The sequence below is a fragment of the Onychostoma macrolepis genome, chromosome 04 (genome assembly GCF_012432095.1).
Source record: "Onychostoma macrolepis isolate SWU-2019 chromosome 04, ASM1243209v1, whole genome shotgun sequence".
In the NCBI taxonomy this organism is placed as follows: Eukaryota; Metazoa; Chordata; class Actinopteri; order Cypriniformes; family Cyprinidae; genus Onychostoma; species Onychostoma macrolepis.
This window is the reverse complement of record NC_081158.1, coordinates 1,307,189-1,326,315: the sequence shown is the minus strand read 5'-3', so window position 1 is coordinate 1,326,315 and position 19,127 is coordinate 1,307,189. Positions and strand designations below refer to the sequence as shown.

The 19,127-nt window shown below is 43.8% G+C and overlaps 1 protein-coding gene across 1 annotated transcript; it reads left to right on the top strand.

Moving 5' to 3' along the window:
• The first annotated feature begins 913 nt into the window (after positions 1 to 913).
• Positions 914 to 13,392, top strand: LOC131539180 (uncharacterized). The gene is made up of 8 exons (XM_058773539.1): positions 914 to 1,452; positions 5,650 to 5,847; positions 6,165 to 6,224; positions 6,386 to 6,412; positions 6,524 to 6,586; positions 10,748 to 10,780; positions 11,044 to 11,201; positions 13,324 to 13,392. Exons 1-8 carry the CDS (start codon positions 1,335 to 1,337, stop codon positions 13,390 to 13,392), a joined length of 726 nt encoding a protein of 241 aa, XP_058629522.1. The 5' UTR covers positions 914 to 1,334.
• The last annotated feature ends 5,735 nt before the right edge of the window (positions 13,393 to 19,127 follow it).

The window sequence follows — 19,127 nt, the reverse complement described above, 5'->3', positions numbered from 1 at the left end:
GTAGGGGTGTAAGAGAAGTGAACAAACACTGTAGGGAAGATACCTGATGTGGGAGCAATCCATCTGGTCCCTGGAGGACCCAACCGAGCTGCGTGCGTACAGCGACTGGTCCGCCCGCTGGTCCCAATCTGATGGGCTCCTTAGGGGCAATCAGACCCAATTAAAATTAGGGGTTGGACCCTATTGAAAGATGGAATGGGTATCCCTCTGAGATGGTGATAACATCGCTGAAGCCTCTTGACGGGGGAGGGTTGCTCGGTTAACGTGAGGAGAGGAGCGGCGAAAACACCCGTAAGGCTGTGCTTCTCCTTTGGCCTCGACTGCGGGGAAAGCAGCAGGTCAATTGACTGCCCCTTTTCAGTTCTGTGATGTAATGTCGGATGGTGTGAAGGGCCATAATCTCCTCCCTTCCCACAATTCCTAGCTGCTGGACTGCTGCAGGAAGGATGATACTCCGCTGAACCCCATCGTCCAGGATAGCGTACGTCGAAACAGACCTCTTGCCTCTCCACAGCAGCACTGGAACTACTTTGAGGTACACACGACCAGTCAAACTAGGGGAAGTAAGATATGCTCGTTCGTGAGATGTTGTCAGCAGCACACTGTTAGGACCATCCTGGGCAACGGAATGCAGGACTCCGAGATGTATATTACCACAGTCCTTGCAGGGCTTCCTCAATGTACATTCCTCCCATTTATGACTTGTGCGCCCACATTTCCAGCATCTTTTGCCATCCTTTATCCACTTTAGAATCTGATCAGGTGTGCACTCAGTGATTTTGTTACACTGTGACAGGTAATGCTCCTGACTCTTACAGAACAGACACAAACGTTTCAGTCTCCTAGTTGATGACTGAGCATGAGCAGCATCGATACAGACAGACTGCCCTGTGGTAGCTTCTGTGGGCTGATCACAGCCATGATAGACTGCAGTGGATTGAGTCTGGGGCTTAGGAACAGGTTGGCGATCCTTACGTGAGACCTGTACTCTCTCGGTCTGGTAGCGGTGCACCATTTTGGTCGATAAACGCTTCGCTTCCGCCTTGATCTTCAACCAGTCAGCAAGGTCATGCAGGTTATATGGGTTGAGGCTGTCAGTGTGCAATTGGCCTCGCAAATGTAAGTGCTCTATAAAACTATCTCGGTAGTGTTTGGGCAATTTACGCAGAAGTCTGTCGACATGCCCCGAACTCTCGCCCCTGTGGACCCTTGAGTGACCTCAGCATACCAACTAGCAAGTCAACATTGAGTGCAAAACTCTGAAAGGCCTTCGCATCTCCAACTCTGATATCAGGTGAATTCAGCAGGGCTGCGACTTCGCTTTGTGCCAGTTGATGAAGCTGGCCATACTGTCGGCATTTTCCCTGGTCATGTCTTGTTCTGTGTTGCAGGAGGAGCCAGTGAGCCTGGCGGATATACCGGAGGCTTACCACGACTTGAGAGTGGTGTTCAGTAAGTCCCAAGCTTCATCTCTGCCTCCGCACCGCCCGTACGACTGTGCGATTGACCTCTTGCCTGGCACTTTTCCACCTAGGGAGGCCATGGAAAGGTATATTCACGATTCTCTGGTAGCAGGCATTATCCGTCCCTCTTCCTCTCCAGCTGGGGCGGGGTTCTTCTTCGTGGAGAAGGATGGTTCGCTGCGTCCCTGTATCGACTATCGGGGGTTGAATGACATCACGGTAAAGAATCGTTACCCGTTGCCGTTGATGTCATCGGCCTTCGAGCTCTTGCAGGGGGCAACCATCTTTACTAAGTTGGACCTCCACAGTGCTTATCACTTGGTTTGGATTAGGGAGGGAGACGAATGGAAGACTGCCTTTAACACCCATTCGGGGCATTTTGAATATTTGGTCATGCCGTTCGCCTTCGAACTCCCCGGCGGTCTTCCAGGCACTCGTCAACGACATGCTCAGAGACATGGTCGATAGGTTTGTTTTTGTATACATTGACGACATCCTGATCTTCTCCCAGAACAAGAGCAATCATGTCCAGCACGTCAGGTGAGTGCTCCAGCAGCTGCTGGAGAATTGTTTATTTGCCAAGGTGGAGAAGTGCCAGTTTCATGCACGGTCGGTTCCGTTCCTGGGTTTTATTCTCTGGCCTGAAGGTATCCGAATGGATCTCGCCAAGGTAAAGGCTGTTGCTGATTGGCCCACCCCAGATAATCGTAGAGTGGTCCAGCGTTTTCTGGGGTTTGCCAATTTTTACAGGCGGTTCATTCAGAACTTTAGTCAAGTCGCCCTTGAAGAAACGGTTCTGTTGGTCGTCGCAGGCCCAAACTGCGTTTGAGAGTTTAAAGAGTTGGTTAATTTCGGCTCCCATTTTAACTACCCCTGACCCGGCTCGGCTGTTCTTTGTGGAGGTGGATGCGTCCGAGGTGGGGGTTGGGGCAGTGTTGTCTCAGAGATCATCTTCAGACGAGAAAATATATTCATGCGCCTTCTTTTCTTATCGTCTAACCCCCACGGAACTACGACATCAGGAATAGGGAGTTACTAGCTGTCAAGTTGGCACTGGAGGAGTGGCGTCACTGGCTAGAGGGTGCGGAGTTTCCGTTTATGGTTTGGACTGACCATAAGAATCTGGAGTACATCCACACCGCCAAGAGGATAAATTCTAGGCAGGCTCGCTGGGTATTATTTTTTGGACGTTTCAGGTTTACCATTTCTTATCGCCCTGGCTCTAAGAATGGTAAACCTGATGCACTGTCACGTATCTTTGAGGCTGAGGCTAGTCCTACCCCCCCGTGGCTATTCTGCATCCCGAACGGGTTGTGGCGGCTGTCACCTGGGGGGTGGAGTACAAGGTCCGCACGGCGCTATGCAACGCTACGGTTCCCGTGGGGTGCCCTAACGGTCAAGCTGAGTGTGCCAACCAGCATTTGGAGAGGGTTCTGCGCTGTGTGGCATCTGCTGAACCGTCATCTTGGAGTTCAAGGTTAACCCTCTGGGGTCTGAGGTCATTTTGGGGCCCTTGAGATGTTTTGACATGCCCTGATATTTGTGCTTATTTCAGCTACTTAAAACATACTATTGACCAACATGTAATTTTTTTTGTATTCAGCACAAACTGTGCTACAATAATATGTGACCAAGATGGATGTGCATGTTTGCATTTTTTAGAAAAAAAATATTATGCGTGGTTAGTAAGTTTTGGGGAAAAAAAAGTAGCTGAAATAAGGCCTTAAAACCCACACTAAATAGTTGTGAATAAGACTTTTGAGTAATCAGTCTTGTAGCCTTGAATATTTACTTCAGAATTATGTGAAAATCATTCTGCTTACTCATTCACAGAAAACAATATATTGATTTAAAATTTTCAAGACATGTTTTGTGATCGAGGGTCTATATGCGAGGGAGTGGTAATGGCCATGAATATTAAGTGATTTTCACCTGAGAGACAAAGGGCCCTCCCCTATGGGCCCCTAATGGCCCATCAGTGTGACTGTGACTGTGAGGCAGGTAAGAGAGAATGTGAGGAGATTGAAAAAAAGGGTTTTTTAAATTATTTGTATTTTATTTACAACACAGTATAACCAAAACATACATAATGAAGGTCAAAGACACATTATTGTGCACACTGATCTAACCACAGAGATGTGAACAGACTTTGAGTCATTCCTGCAACAGATTCTGTTCAACAAGTGAAACAAGTAAATCATACCTGATATTTATGCGTTTTATTTAAGTGTTTCTACTTCTTTCCATGGATTCAAGAAGAAAAAACAATCAGTAGAGAAGGAGCTTGTTTTAACATAGAATATCAGTGTAGTTGAACATCTGATGTTGGTACAGCGCTCTCAGAGGAAAACAGTTTGAAGAGACATCAGGATACATCTGGTGCTGGTATCTGATTCAATAAAATACAAACAAAAAAACATTTGTGAGCATGTTAATATCAGGAACATCTGTATATATATGTTTTGTAGCCATAGACTCACACATGCTTTGTACTATCATAAAAAAAAGAGAAAGAAATCTTATATCTGAGAAACTAATTATTATTGTTTAGCACGTTATTAAAATCTATTTCTGAACAGAGTAGGCTATTAATAATAAACATGTACTAAACATACTTAGACTCGTAGCATTCATCATGTTACAGTGTACACTCATATTACTTTCATTGTTTTATATAGAGCATGAAAACATCATCGCGCCATAAGAAATTTAAATACAATGAATTGCCTATCATATTCAAAATGTTTTACACTATTTCAAACACTGTAGTCAGGAATTATAGTTTGGGAAAAACCCAACTATGATTTTGTAGTCATATAGTCTAGTATGAATTATTTTATAGTAGTCTATGATATGATTATGTAGCCACAGACTCAAGCATGCTTTGTACAATAAAAGGATGTACTTTGTATTATAAAAAATGATATTTTATATCTGAGAAACTAATTATTATTGTGCACGCTATTAAAATATATTTGTGAACAGAGTAGTAATAATAAACATGTACTAAACATTCTTAGACGCACAGCATTCATCATGTTGTCGTTTGGGAAAAACCCAACTAGTAAAATGTGTTTAAGTTTATGTCACAATAAAACATTAACTAATGCAAAAAAAGAAAAACTACTTACTCATCAGATTGCTCTCCTCTTCTGCATGAAATCGTGTTCTTCTTGCGAGGGAAATCCTGCTTTTACTCAGTGCGTCTTCCAGAAACGAACAGTAGCCGCGATGAAGGACCTCCTCTTTGTTTGTGTTGTTGGGCGTTTGCACGCGCGCACTTACCACGTGGCTATTTACATATGAACAGCGTGAGTCGCGCGGGGGGCGGGGTCACATTAGCGATAATGAGTCAGACGGGACAGATTGAACATCGTGTTGATTTCATACAGATTACTTCATCACAGAATGTTTGTTTTCGATAAGACTTGCTTCATTTCAAAGTAGACACTTCAAGCTTTCTATAGATATAACCCTCATGTCTGTGTGCTGAGTATTCGCTGAGTTACAGTTCATTTTAGTGACGCGTTTCTAAAAACAGTTCGCGGAGACGGAGAAGACAGAGAGCGCACCCTGTTTGTTTTATTATTTTTCCAAAAGCACAAAGTTGTGTTGTTATTGTGAGTGTACCCAAAAAAAAGTAGACACTTAACAGTTTCGATTGATGTATAACACTTATTTGTGTGACCAAAATCAACAGAGTATTTTTAGTGTCTTTTGCACTGATCTTAAAAAAAACGAGTTTGTCTCGCCGGCGAGACAGCCGACCCCAGAGAGTTAACCATGGTCGAGTACGCTCATAACTCCCTTCCGGTCTCGTCGACGGGTTTAACTCCCTTCCAGTGCTGTTTAGGCTACCAGCCACCTTTATTCCCTTCTCAAGAATCCGATGCTGTTGTTCCTTCCGCACATGCGTTTATTCAGAGATGCCTCCATACTTGGAGGATCGCCAGAGAAGCCCTCACTTGGACTGGCGAGAGGAACAAGTACCAAGCCCCCACTTTACGTGTGTGGTCAGAAGGTCTGGTTGTCTTCTAAGGACATTAACTTCAGACTTCCCGCACGTAAACTGGGACCCAAATTTGTTGGACCGTTTATTATTGCTAAGGTGCTCAGTCCGGTGACGGTGCGGCTCAAATTAACCCCACAGTTTAAGAAGATCCACCCAGTTTTCCATGTTTCCAAGATCACTCCCCACTCCAGCCCCTGATCTCCGCCCCTCCGCCTCCCAGACTCATCGAGGGGTCGCCAGCCTATACTGTAGGGGTAGAGGTTACCACCTACCTGGTAGACTGGGAGGGTTATGGTCCGGAGGAGAGATGCTGGATTCCGGCTCGTGACATTCTGGACCGTGCTCTCATTGATCAGTTTCATCAGCATCGTGGTGAGTCCTCCGGGGACACCAGGAGGCGTCCCTGAGGTGGGGGGTACTGTCACGGTTCAGGGTGCCTTCTCGGCTCCTTTTGCTGTCTGTGTTGTCCTGTCATGTTCGGCAGCTCGTGGTCTGGGCAATCAGTGCTGATCGTGCAGCGGGAGTGCACAGATCATGAGCTGACTCTCCCCAGCTGTCGCTTATTCCCCCACTCCCATATATGTCCCTGTTTTCTGTTCCTCGTTGTGAGTAGATTGTTTTGTCCTTGCTCGTGTTCTGTGTAAGAATCACGCATCATTATTCTGACCCTCTGTTCCTTTGTGCTGCAGGACTCGTAGCACGGAGATCCAGCAGCTTGTGTGGTCCGCAGACTCTGCCGGCCAGCTCTGGTATCTCTGCTTCCCTAAGCGGCTGTTAAATATTGTTTATGTTATTTTGTGTTTTGTAGCGAGAATAAAAGTTTCTCCTTTCTCTAACTCTGCGTCTGAGTCCTCTATCACCCACACCCTGACACAAAGCAGACATTCAGGAGTCTTTTTTTTTTTTTTAGAACTACCAACCCTAACTTCAACCCCAGGTAAAGTAATGGGCAACTAAAACAGATGGGTCAGGACTCAGCATACCAGAGGCGGAGATTTCCTTTGGTGGTGAAATAGTACACTAGTAATATTTTCCAATATCATTACAGCTGCTGGGACTCAGCGCCAGTCAGCCCAGACTCCCAGGACTCCTCAGGGCAGAAATCCCCAAGGTCGGTATGGACATGTTATGCCTGTTAAGCTCAGTCAAGGAGTATCACTCTAAATAACACAAGTACCTTTTTTTAATGTTAAATAAAACACACTCAACCTGATTTTTTTACAAATCTTAGAATTTATGTGTTTAAGCTAGCATTTTGTCTCCTACTGCTTGAGCACAGTTTGTGTTTGTAGTTGTAGTAAGAACTAAGACTACCGCTTCTGGTGGTAGTTAATAGGAAATACGGTAACACTTTAGAATACTGTTCCATCATTAATGAATAACTACACAAGAACACTTGAGTAATGCAATATAATTACTCTAGTAACTACTAGTAACTAACAAGCAACTCTGATTAATTAATTAGTAAGTAATAGTGTTTAATAGTGAACTACCACATTCAACTAACTAATCAAGTTCAAGTCAAGTCAAGTTGAGCTTTATTGTCATTCCGCTACATGCGGGGGCATACAGTGGAACGAAATGTCGTGCCTCACAGGACCACGGTGCTACATAAATACAGGCATACAACAATGGAGTAAGACAATATAAACCTATACACAACTATCCTACTGATAGATTTTGACTATAAATATAAATATACTATCTATAAAAAAGTACCTATACAAACTAAAAAATACAAACTATACAAACTATACGAATGCTTCAGATAAATACTGTACATGTGCAAGGAGAAACATTGAGTTCAAACAGATGGCTGGGGAACAGTGCAGGAGGATTTGTAGTGCATGAGCATGTAAACATACATATATTACTGAGTTCTTTTTGTGGGATTTGTGTACACACAGCAGTGTGTGTGAAAAGTGACTAGTGCGCATAGAGGAGGAGAGTGTGCTACTACAGGTGGTTTGTACAGGCCCACTCACCTGTGTGTAGCACACTTCGAATTGCACGTTACATGTTACAGGAGGTAGGGGGTTTGTATGGGGGTTCAGAGAGGGGCGGGGTGATTTGAGTTCAGGGCTCTCACAGCCTGGGGAAAAAGCTGTTGAGCAGTCTGGCAGAGCAGGCTCTGATGCTCCGGTACCGTCTTCCTGATGGTAGGGGCTGGAAGAGACTGTGGGAGGGGTGTGAGGAGTCCTTCACGATACTGTTGGCTTTGCTGGAGCATCGTGTGAGGAAAATGTCCAGGATGGAGGGGAGAGGGGCACCGATGATCCTTGCAGCGGTGTTCACTGTCCGCTGGAGGGTCTTGCGGTCTGCTGCAGTACAGTTCCCGTACCAGACAGTGATGCAGCTGGTCAGCACACTCTCAATGGTGCCCCTGTAGAAAGTGGTGAGGATGGGTGGAGGGAGACTTGCTCTTTTCAGCCGGGCGGAGGAAGTGTAGGCGCTGTTGTGCCTTCTTGGAGAGTGACATGGTGTTGGTGGTCCAGGTGAGATCCTCTGTGATGTGCACCCCCAGGAATTTAGTGCTGCTGACTCTCTCCACAGTCGAGCTGTCGATGGTCAGTGGGGGGTGATCACCGGAGTTTCTCCTGAAGTCCATCACAACCTCCTTTGTCTTACTCACATTGAGGGACAGGTTGTTAGTGCCACACCATTCAGCCAGCTGTGCCACTTCCTCTCTGTAGTGCGTTTCATCGTTGTTGCTGATGAGGCCTACCACTGTTGTGTCATCAGCGAACTTGATGATGTGGTTGGAGCTGGACTTGGCAGTGCAGTCGTGGGTCAGCAGCGTGAAGAGCAGCGGGCTGAGCACACAGCCTTGTGGGGCACCTGTGTTCAGTGTGGTAGTGCTCGAGGTGTTGTGGCCGACACGGACTGACTGAGGTCTTCCGGTTAGAAAGTCCAGGATCCAATTGCAGAGGAATTGTTAAGGCCCAGCAGGTTGAGTTTATTTATGAGCTGTTGTGGGATTATTGTGTTGAATGCTGAGCTGAAGTCAATGAACAGCATTCTAACGTAGGAGTCTTTATTTTCTAGGTGGGTAAGAGCCAGGTGGAGAGTGGAGAAATTGCATCGTCCGTGGGCGGTTCGGACGGTATGCAAACTGGAGCGGATCGAGTGTGTTGGGGAGGCTGGTTTTGATGTTGTGCATGACTAACCTCTCAAAGCACTTCATTATGATTGGAGTCAGTGCTATGGGACGGTAGTCATTTAGACAGGACACAGGTGATTTCTTTGGTACCGGTATGATTGTTGTGGATTTGAGACATGTGGGGACGACTGCCTGGCTCAGCGAGGTGTTGAAGATATCTGTTAGGACATCTGTCAGCTGTGCAGCACAGTCTTTCAGTACACGGCCAGGTATGTTGTCGGGACCCGCAGCCTTGCGTGGGTTGATCCTAGATAGGGACTTCCTTCGTCGGCTGGAGACAGACAGAGCGCCTGGTCGTTGGGAGGTGTGGGCAGTTTTGTGCAGGTGTGTCATTCTGCATTTCAAACCGTGAGTAAAAGTGGTTGAGTGTATCTGGGAGGGATGTGTCGTCATCACAGGCCTGTGGCGGGGGCTTGTAGTCTGTGATGGTCTGAATAGCTTGCCACAGGCTCCGTGTGTCAATGCTGTCTGTGAAGTGATTGTTGATTTTTTGAGCATATGACCGTTTTGCATTTTTGATGCTGCGGGACAGATTGGCTCTAGCTGTTTTGAGGGCTGCTTTATCTCCTGATCTGAATGCTTCATCTCTGGTCTTTAGCAGCCCACGAACCTCTGCTGTCATCCATGGCTTCTGGTTGGCGCGTGTGGTGATGGTCTTGGTGACTGTCACATCATCAGTGCACTTTTGGATGTAAGCAGTCACAGTTTCAGTGTACTCCTGCAGGTCTGTGTGGTTGTTGTAGGTGGCCGCCTCTTTGAACATGTTCCAGTCTGTGTCCTGGAAGCAGTCCTGCAGTGCTGAGGTGGCATTGTTTGGCCATACCTTGATCTGTTTGTGAACCGGTTTGGCCAGTTTCAGAAGTGGTCTGTATGCTGGGATTAGCATAACAGAGATGTGGTCTGAGTACCCGAGGTGGGGGCGGGGTTCAGCTTTGTATGCGCTCTTAACTGTTGTGTAAACAAAGTCCAGTGTGTTATTTCCCCTTGTTGGAAAGTTCACATGTTGGTAGAACTTTGGCAAAACTGTCTTTAGGTTTGCGTGGTTGAAGTCACCGGCTATGATGAAAAAGCCGTCGGGGTTATTTGTTTGTTGTTCGCTGATGGCGCTGTACAGCTCATGAGCGCGTCCTTTGCGTTTGCGCACGGTGGGATGTATACCGCGACAATAACAATGGCCGTGAACTCCGCGGCAGATAGAACGGTCGACACTTCACAAACATATACTCCACCAGCGATGAACAGTGTTTTGTCACTACCCCAGCATTGTTACACCATTCTTTGTTGGCGGGGTACTCAGTACTAGCCAATAGTTACTGATAGGTAATCAGTAACTATTATTTTTTTCAAACCTCCCCAAGAACTACTGTATACAGGTTGATAATTAATATGAATAATACATAATGTATAATTCACTCTCAAGTAAAGGTCATGGTAACCCACTAGTAATGACTCAAGTATTACCAAATTCTTCTAAAGGAATTAGTCATTATTTGGATCAGTATTCTAAAGTGAAGATTGTGATAACTCCCTAGTAATTACTGAAGTCATTGTAAACTTTTGAGGTTTTTGTAAAGTCCTGTTTAGTAATTCATTTTGCTGGATTTGGTAACACTTAAATCATTACTAGTGGGCTACCATGATCTTCATTTTAGAATTAATTATTCATTATGCATAATTCACATTAATCATGAACCTGTATGAAGTAGTTCTTGGGAGTTCTCAGGATATATGAACAAAATAGTAGTTATTGGTTAGCTAATGGTGAACTACCAGTTTCAACTTAGCGCTATTACTTAATAAATCGTTAATCAGAGTTTCTTGTTAGTTAATAGTAGTTACTACAATGTTAATAGTGCATTAGTCATTTGTTCCTGTTTAGTTATTCATTAACGATGGAACAGTATTCTAAAGTGTTACCGGAAATACTTATACATTGCAGCAATTTGGCACAAGCAATAAAACACAATATCCAGTACTTTCTCAATGTTTACTATGTTGAAATGGATGAAAAATCAGGGGGCGGCAAAACTACTTTCCCCCAATTTGTAAGAAGAATCCTGTTTTTTAAAATTGCTTATCTATTACATGTGTTGTCTTAATCCTTTTTTCAAGAGAACCAAGACAAATTCCCAATGTCAGACAAAAGTAAGTATCAATAGACTGTTATTAAAATATTTTAGGATTTTCCTGAATCATGACCGTGGGATTAAATAAAGATTCTCCACATTATTTTTCATCTGCTGGTTGATACCTTCTCATTGTTGTCTCCTACAGATGATTAGACAGAGATTTGTGCTCATTTTGTCATGCTAACTTTTTATTAAGGATGTATTTGAGTGGTTATACGTCAGTGTTGTGATATTACCTCTTACTGTATTTGAAAGTAACACTGCCTTTGTTGCATTTAGGATTCCAAAGAAAGGTGCTGATGCATCTTATAGAAATAAAAGAAGTGGTCAGAAGAATTGGGCAAAGGGTGGAACCAGACACTGTGTTCCACCTGTCTATGGAGGAGTTCCAATACTTTGAAAGGCAGCTGGAAAGTGGGGAGACCCGAGCAGCAATGGTAAAAAAAAAACACTCCAAAACAACATTTCCTAACTAAAGCTCTCACCTTTGATAAAGTCCATCATTAATTTCATCTGTAATATTGAATGAATGACAGAACAATGGCTTGTTTCATACAGAGAGAGCATGAGCAAATAGAACAGAATATTTTTGTCATTGCACAAGTACCATATGATAAAGTTTGAAACTTCCAAAATGATTTTATAAAAAAACTTAAAAATAAAAAGATTTAAAATTGCAATATAAAAGTAGCAATTATAAAAAGTGTCCGGGTGTATTAGAATAGTGCAAATAGCTCAGATGTGCAGTGCAGCATTAAAACCTAAACAGTACAAACAGAACACATAATGTAATACAAAAGGGTATGGGTGAATGTTAGGGTTGAGCCGGATACTCGGCTGAAATGAGTATCCGGTACGGATAAAGCACTTTTGCCGAGTACAAGTATCATACGAGTAATAGGAGTCAATATCTGTGCTCGGATTGAATAAAAATTCTCATTGGGTAGCTGACTGTGTCTGCGTTCTGTGATAGGCTAGTCACAGCGCCCCTCCCCTACACACATACAGATTTATTGTGTTGCTGTGTCCCGCTCTGCTCACTCACACACAGAACAGCGCGCTCTCTCTCTCCGTCTCTTCCTCAGTTACTCAGGTTTGCGGGTTTTTTCCGTTAACGTTTAGGGTTTCTTCAGCTTCAGGTTTGTTTTTTACTTTGGTTTGTTTATAGTACTTACTTATTAACCAGTAGAGTTTTGGTAAACGTGGGGTTTGTTCAGACGTGGTGCTTGGTAGAATGCGACTCGCGTCTCTGCCTGTCGGAGATTTTTTTTTTCTTTTTTAAACCGTCAGCTGGCTCTAACCAGTTTTTTTTTAAAAACAGTGTCTGACACTTTCTTGCTGTATTTCATAAAAAACAAACAAAAAAAGGAAGTAGTGGTATAAAACTATATTACAAATTAATTAGCTACACACACACACACACTCTCTCCCTCTCTCTCTCTCTCCCTCTCTCTGCCGGTCATCAGAGTTTTTTTTATTTTTTTAAACCATCTGCTGGTTCGAAGTAGTGGTATAAAAAAATTATATTACAAATTAATTAGCTACACACACACACTCTCTCTCTCCCTGCCGGTCATCAGAGTTTTTTTTTTTTTTTTAACCGTCTGCTGGTTCTAACCAGTTTTTTTTTACTTCATGCACTGAGTGACACTTTCTTGCTGTATTTTATAAAAAAAAAATAAAGGTAGTTTATTTCTCTGTCTCTCTCTTACTTACTCACTCACTCACTCACACACACACACACACACACACACACACACATACCTGGTGTGGAAATAAAAAAAATAAAAAAGAACCCAAAAAATAAAAATCACACTGATCATAAAAAAATTAAAAGTTAAAAAAAGAAAGTTATGTTGAGATGAAAACTCTTGTTCATTACATTTTACTTCATAATTGCAACCGCATGTGTTGTATTCATTGTTGCAAAACTTGTTCTGTATATAGTTCGTTTGTTATCGTGATCAAAACCATTGATCTGAAGCTCAATGCTGATGCTGTCATGTAAATAGTTTTCTAATCAGCAATAAATATAACAATTTCTGATCAACACATATCAATTGCATGCTTAAAATAACATACCGGTTAAAGCCCCGCTCATTTCAAGACAACCCGACCCACTTCCGGGTTAAATCCCGCCCACTTCCGGGTTAGGCCCCGCCCAGTCCGAGTACAGATACAGATACAGACAATTCATATGGTTAACAGATACAGATACAGATAATGCTGTACTCGCTCATCCCTAGTGAATGTGTTAGTCAATGAACACTTGGTTAAAATGTGTACTGGGCTACTCTTTAGTTACAGCAGCTATCACTGTGTTGTTAAGTCAGTTGTGCCAGACAATTCTGGAGGCAGATTGTGATTGGGGGGCACTATAGGGAAAAAGCTATTTCTCAGTCTGGAGGTGCGGGCCTGCAATCTGCTGTAATAAAGGGTTTTATAGGGTTAGTGATGGGAAAACTTGCAGGTCAATGGGCATTAACGTTTAAAGTTGGTAAACACTTGTACACTGAAGCATATAATACTACCTGCTTGACATTGACATGTGCTATTCAGGTGTCAAAGTTGTGCAAAATAGGAGGAAGAAACATCAAAGACTGTACCAGAAGGATGCTGGACAGGTAAAGCCTACAAAACGTGCAACATTAATCAAACATTGTGATGTCAATACTCAAGTCTTTCATGTGGTCACAACACAAATTAGAAGAAAAAAAAAAAAAAGAATTCCTTTTACTTATTTTGTAATATCATTCTTTGTCCGTAATTGTTAAACACTTTATTTGTAATATGTTTTAGGGTTTTGCAAAATTCTCTTATGTCCACATTTAACATGAAAGGAGGTGGTGTAATAATTTTAGCTCTTTATTGAAGCTTTTAATTAGAATTTTAGCTTTAGGGAATCGAATCATAGAGATTCGCTGGATCTGATTAATTGGTATTAATCAAAACATATAATTTATACTTTCTTAACGACTCGAGCCAGCGAGCATTAAACCAGTATATTTTAGCAATTCTGTTTATTTTGTGGCCCCGATAATAATACAGAATTTGTTGGGTAATTTTGAGCAACAGGTAACAAGATCTTTGGCAAATAGTTTCAAACTTGAAAAACACAGCACCAAACCATTCATCATAAATGAAACAAGAGTTTATTTACTATTCTATGATACAATACTAACACAAAACACACACACACATACACACGTTCGGCAAGAGGGTTGCGATTTGAAGAAAGGTTCTAAGACCTGATGGAGTCACAAACAGAGGCTTTGACTTTACTCTTAAAGATTAATGCACATCAGCTTCAGCAAATAGAGATGTTTTTGTTTGGTTACTTGCGTTAAGTTGACTTGAAGGCTGAGCTGGCTCTCTGTATGGTTGTTTGAGGGAATTCCGGAGCTGATTTTGTGGCTGCGGTGTCGTTGTTGCGTGACGTCACTCGGGGAATCCTTTTGGATTGGTGGCTTCCTGGCCGCGCGCAACTGGCAAGGCTTTGAAGTCCTTATGCTGCAGGCTTTGCAAGTTCCTTTGTCAGAAGTTGATAGTGCTGAAGTCTTGGATGGTCAACCTGATGTTAAGGCTGTAGGCTGTAAGTTTTCCAGCCGCAAAGTTCTTCCAGCGGCCCAGTTGTCAGCAGCAGCAGCAGCAGCCCAGTTCTTTTTTTAGCAGCCCTATGAGCTTTGTGTCACGGAGTTTTAACGGGCTGGATTCTGTCCACCCACTAAAGGTATCTTCCAACCAGATTGTCTGTACAGGGCGAAGCCACGCCCCGCACGGCTATTCACCCTTCATATGAAACTGAACATCGACAATAACATTAATTCCAACTTCCTGCATTTGAAATACGCTCTAATATGATACTACACATGGCAATCTATTCAAAAGAAAGTTATAAGGTAAAGATCGAAATATAGCACACCACGCATAACATAAAACATCAAGCATATATGTAAGACATCAAACATGTTATTTGTTCATACACTTGCATCAATGGCAATGGAAATAAATGATTGTCTTTAGAGATCATTTGTGTAAGTTAGTGTTTCTTTTGTTGTATGAGCAAAGTTGGAGACCGAGCATGCGGGAGTCATGTTACAGATCTCGTGGTTTTGACGGCCTGAGGGCTTTAAGTTCCTTTAATGGCCCTTTTCCTGTTTGAAATGTATGGATCCCTATATCTTGACTAAATCACGCGGTTGCTCCACGGGTTGCAAGAAAAACTCTTGCAGTTCTTCAAAACACAGGGGCTTTGTTTTTCCTGATTAAGTTCCCTCTGAGTGGATGAGAAAACGCTGACAGGAAACGGCTCAAACCGTGGTCTGAGATTAATCGTTAACTAGTCTCATGAACGCAGATGGCTGGTAGAGGGCTTCTTTTAAGGACTGTGCTGTTTTCGCACTAATTTTGTGTGTCCGTTTGTTGAGGTCCTACATATCCCCCTTTTGCTCGGTGAGGTTCCCAATTGCGAATGTCGCCGGGCACTGGAACAAGAGGCAGAGAGAACAGGCACACACAAGACACAAACAACATCTCCATCACTGACTGAATCCTGGTGCAGGGTAATTTGGGAATGAACGGGTTAGAAACTTGAGAAGACGTTGGGATGCATTCTTTTGGATTATTTGCAATGGGGTCATTCTCTGTGGTTTAATTGTCAAGGGTTCGACGAGGAGGTTTTGTCGTGATCTCGATCAGGTTGGTTGAATTCTCAGGTTTGGGTTCTTGGTCAATTTTATCACGTCGGAAAACGCACGGGACGCCTGACGTGCATTTGTTGAAAGACTCTTGAACAGCGTTCACTCGCTTGTGTAGGAGGAAGGCCAGTGTCAAAGTCACAACATATCCTACAATAGTAGAGATGCAAAGCGCTGTGTCAGCGGCAGACCAAGACCGAATGATTGGCGCGCCAGCGGGCAGAAGGCGAGCAATAGCTTCTAGAGCTGTATCAACAGGAGTCAAATCAATGAGTTGCGTTCCTTCCTCCTTGATCCTTTCTTCCAATTCTGGATCGAGGACGAAGTTTGAAGAAGGGTGAGATTTCAATTTCGGCCTGATACTCGTCGTCGGTAAGGTGATACAAGGCTGACTCGTCAATATGGAGGATCGAGCCCTTAGGGACAGTGATCCATAGAGTTTGGTTGGGCAGGATAATGCGCGTGGCTGTATCGTGTTGGTCGTATGTGAGGGTCGCTGTACGCGCGGGGGTGTTGACTAGCCATCGGTTTTCGGCTTGTGTTACCTCAACTTGAGAACGTGGTGTTGCTTCAGCAGGGCAGCTAGTGTCGGGTCGAATAGATTCGAGGCCGCAGATGCCCTCGGTATTATCGCGGATGAAGGGTTTACTCGGGCAGAGGTAATGAATGTCCTTAGTGAGCGTACACATTTTTAGGTTTGGGGCCAGATACAACTGCTCGTTGTTATCGTGATACGCAACGACTTCAGGAGTGTGGATTTTGACATAGGTGTTCCCTTGCCAAATTCCCACATTCACAATGTCCTTGAGTCGGTAAATGTTATTAGAGTCGATAATGGGCAAACTGAGGAGAAAGGCCAAGTCGCCTGCTTCCGGGTCTACGTACAAGGGAATAGCGCTACCCAGGGAAAAGGTGAGATGGGTTTGGATGGGACTAGCAGGGCCCACGGTGGCCGAAGTTAGGATGTTTTGGATAAGGCTAAGAGGTATCAAGTAGTGTGGAATCCTACCCATGGCTAAGTTATCAATCGAGGAACTTACTTCACGTAGCATGTCAGTCATGAGGGTCGTTAGGAGTTGTGTCTGAGCTACATCGTTTTGCACAACCGAAAATAGTTTATTAATGGATTTAATAGTTTGGTTTAGAAGGGTGCTATGGGTATTTAGAATTGTGATGGTGCCGTTCAGAGACTTCCCGAAGGTCTGTAGGGCATGGCTCTGGACTAAGAGCTGTTGTTGTATCTCCGGCATTTCAGCCTGGATTTCGCCAACATGCCGCCTAACGGTGGCCAGATTTACAGCATTAGCAGTGTTCATGCCAATGTTAAACAGAGTTCCTACAGCCGCAGCAGCCCCCAGCAGGGCGCCCAAAAATCGTTTGGGACGCCGGTTGTACCCGCTTAATTCAGCTTGGGTTACAGTCATTTTCTGCAATTGGTGAAGCATGTGGTTCACATCTACCTGGGCATGGACGAGGACTTCTCGAGTCCAACTGGCACCAGCCCACGTGGTTTGAGCGGCTGAGAGGGTGTAGTGAGCTCTGACAACATCACGGGGATCAAGTCGAACATACACCTTTTGGGCGTAGGTTTTGCAGTTCGTTATTAATAACCCCGGTTGTTCACGGAGTACTATCCCTGACGCTGGGGCGTAACCCCGATCATGCAGAGTAACAAGGCAGCGAGTCTGAGCATCTTCCTGGTAACAGAACAGACAGAAGGCACAATTAGCTGCGAAGACGATGATTTGGAAGGTCGCCTCGATTTAGTTGGCGACGTGTTTCGCAAGGATTTACAACAATTTTAGAGAAGGGAGTCAATCTCAATTTCGGGACCTGGATTTAAGGATTGGCTAAGGGAGTTCCTTGATGAGGGGACTAGAGTGGAAAGGGAATTATAGTGAGAGAGGAAAAGGAAAAACACCAAGAGAGACACAAAGAAAAAAAAAAAAAACACAAAGATACACAAGGACAACGAATGAGGTGAGGAAGCAAAAAAGGGTCACATGTGTGGAGTAACTCCTCTCTACTAGAGGGTGGCTCTAGCAGTGCAGCTGAGGAGAGAGTGTAAGTGTTGTCTAAGCAAGGTCGCTATATGTTTTCCTAGAACGACAGAAATTATGTTAGTTAGGTTTAGAGCATATGATTGTCGGTCTGTGTCAGTGGGTTTGATCTTCCCCCTTTTCCTGTCGGTGGTAGCCCTGGCGCCTCTTTATCTGGTTTCGATGGACCCATCGAAGGACCGGCTCGCTGCGCCCTTGTCTGATTTTGATTCGATAGGCGACAGGTGAGAGCTTGTCTGTTATCTCGTGGGGTCCTGTCCAGTGAGGTAGGAACTTCTTTGACAGGCGATGAGAAGCATTCTGCCTTGGTTGAGCGAAGCTGTAGTACCACACTTTGTCTCCGACACTGAACTCATGGTGAGAGGCCTTTTGGTCGTAGTAGGCTTTACGACCTTCCGCGCTTCTTTGGAGTTGCTGTTGCGCGAAGGCGAAAGTCGTTCTCAGGTGATGATGTAACTCTTCCAGGTACTGGTGAGTGGTATAGGCGGCGACGAGATTCAGGTCACCCGTGTACTAAGACCGGCGGAAAATGAAAAGTTGCGATTTTCTAGTGCGATTTGGCTAGGAACTATACTCTCATTCCGGCGTAATAATCAAGGAACTTTGCTGCCGTACCATGGCCGCAGCAGGCGCAGTGATATTACGCAGCGCCTGAAAGTAGTCCCCAGCTATATTAACTAGTCTGGTCTTAGTACACGATATAACTACAGAAGAGTCAAGTTTTAAATGGGACAAATATCGAAACTCTTTGGTCATTTTTGAACGCGATGCTACTGGTCTAATCGGATTCAATGATCTATGCTAAGCTATGCTAAAAGTGCTATCGCCAGACCCGGAGATCGGCTGAATGGATTCCAAAACGGTAAAACTCAACTTATTAACTCTGGGGGAGTTGGAGAATGAGCCTATTTCCAAAAAAAGTGGAGTGTTCCTTTAATGACATCATTTTCATTTTTGGGTGAACTAACCCTTTGACATGTCAAAAGTTTAACTGTTTTGTTACAGCCAGAGCCAGTGTTCCACAATTATGTGCTGTTTGTTTTTCTTGAATCAGTGATGATCCATATCTAGATTGTATTTTTATTACAGGTTTCTTACATATGTTATGAATGAAGCAAATAGAGATACACTATGTATGCACTTACCTATTATGGCTGGATGAGGTGAACCTGTAGTTATTCTTGTCAGTGTTTACCAGAATATTTTAGAACAAATAATCAGCAAATGGTCTTGCTTTAATTGGCAGACTGCCCTCACACTACCTACTATAAAATACGACAAATGTTCTGAATCAAATGATAAGCTACACACACTTTCATCCAAGTTATCCATCCCTTCAACTATGACAGCACAAAAGACACAACAATCGTTGGTGATTTATTTGCATTGTTTTCTTTTCAGTTGCCTCAATCCCAGATGTGGTGAAAAGATATCGGCGGGTCCTCAAACTTGTGCAAAGAGGCTTCAGGATGACCACAGCTTTCAAGAAAGCTCACGTTTCAAGAAATGCTGTGAAAGACACAGCAGCAATCGCAGAGATTTACATAGCAGACAAAAGGGTAAATACACACTTTTGAAACTAGCACAACTTTGTTGAACCGGCAGA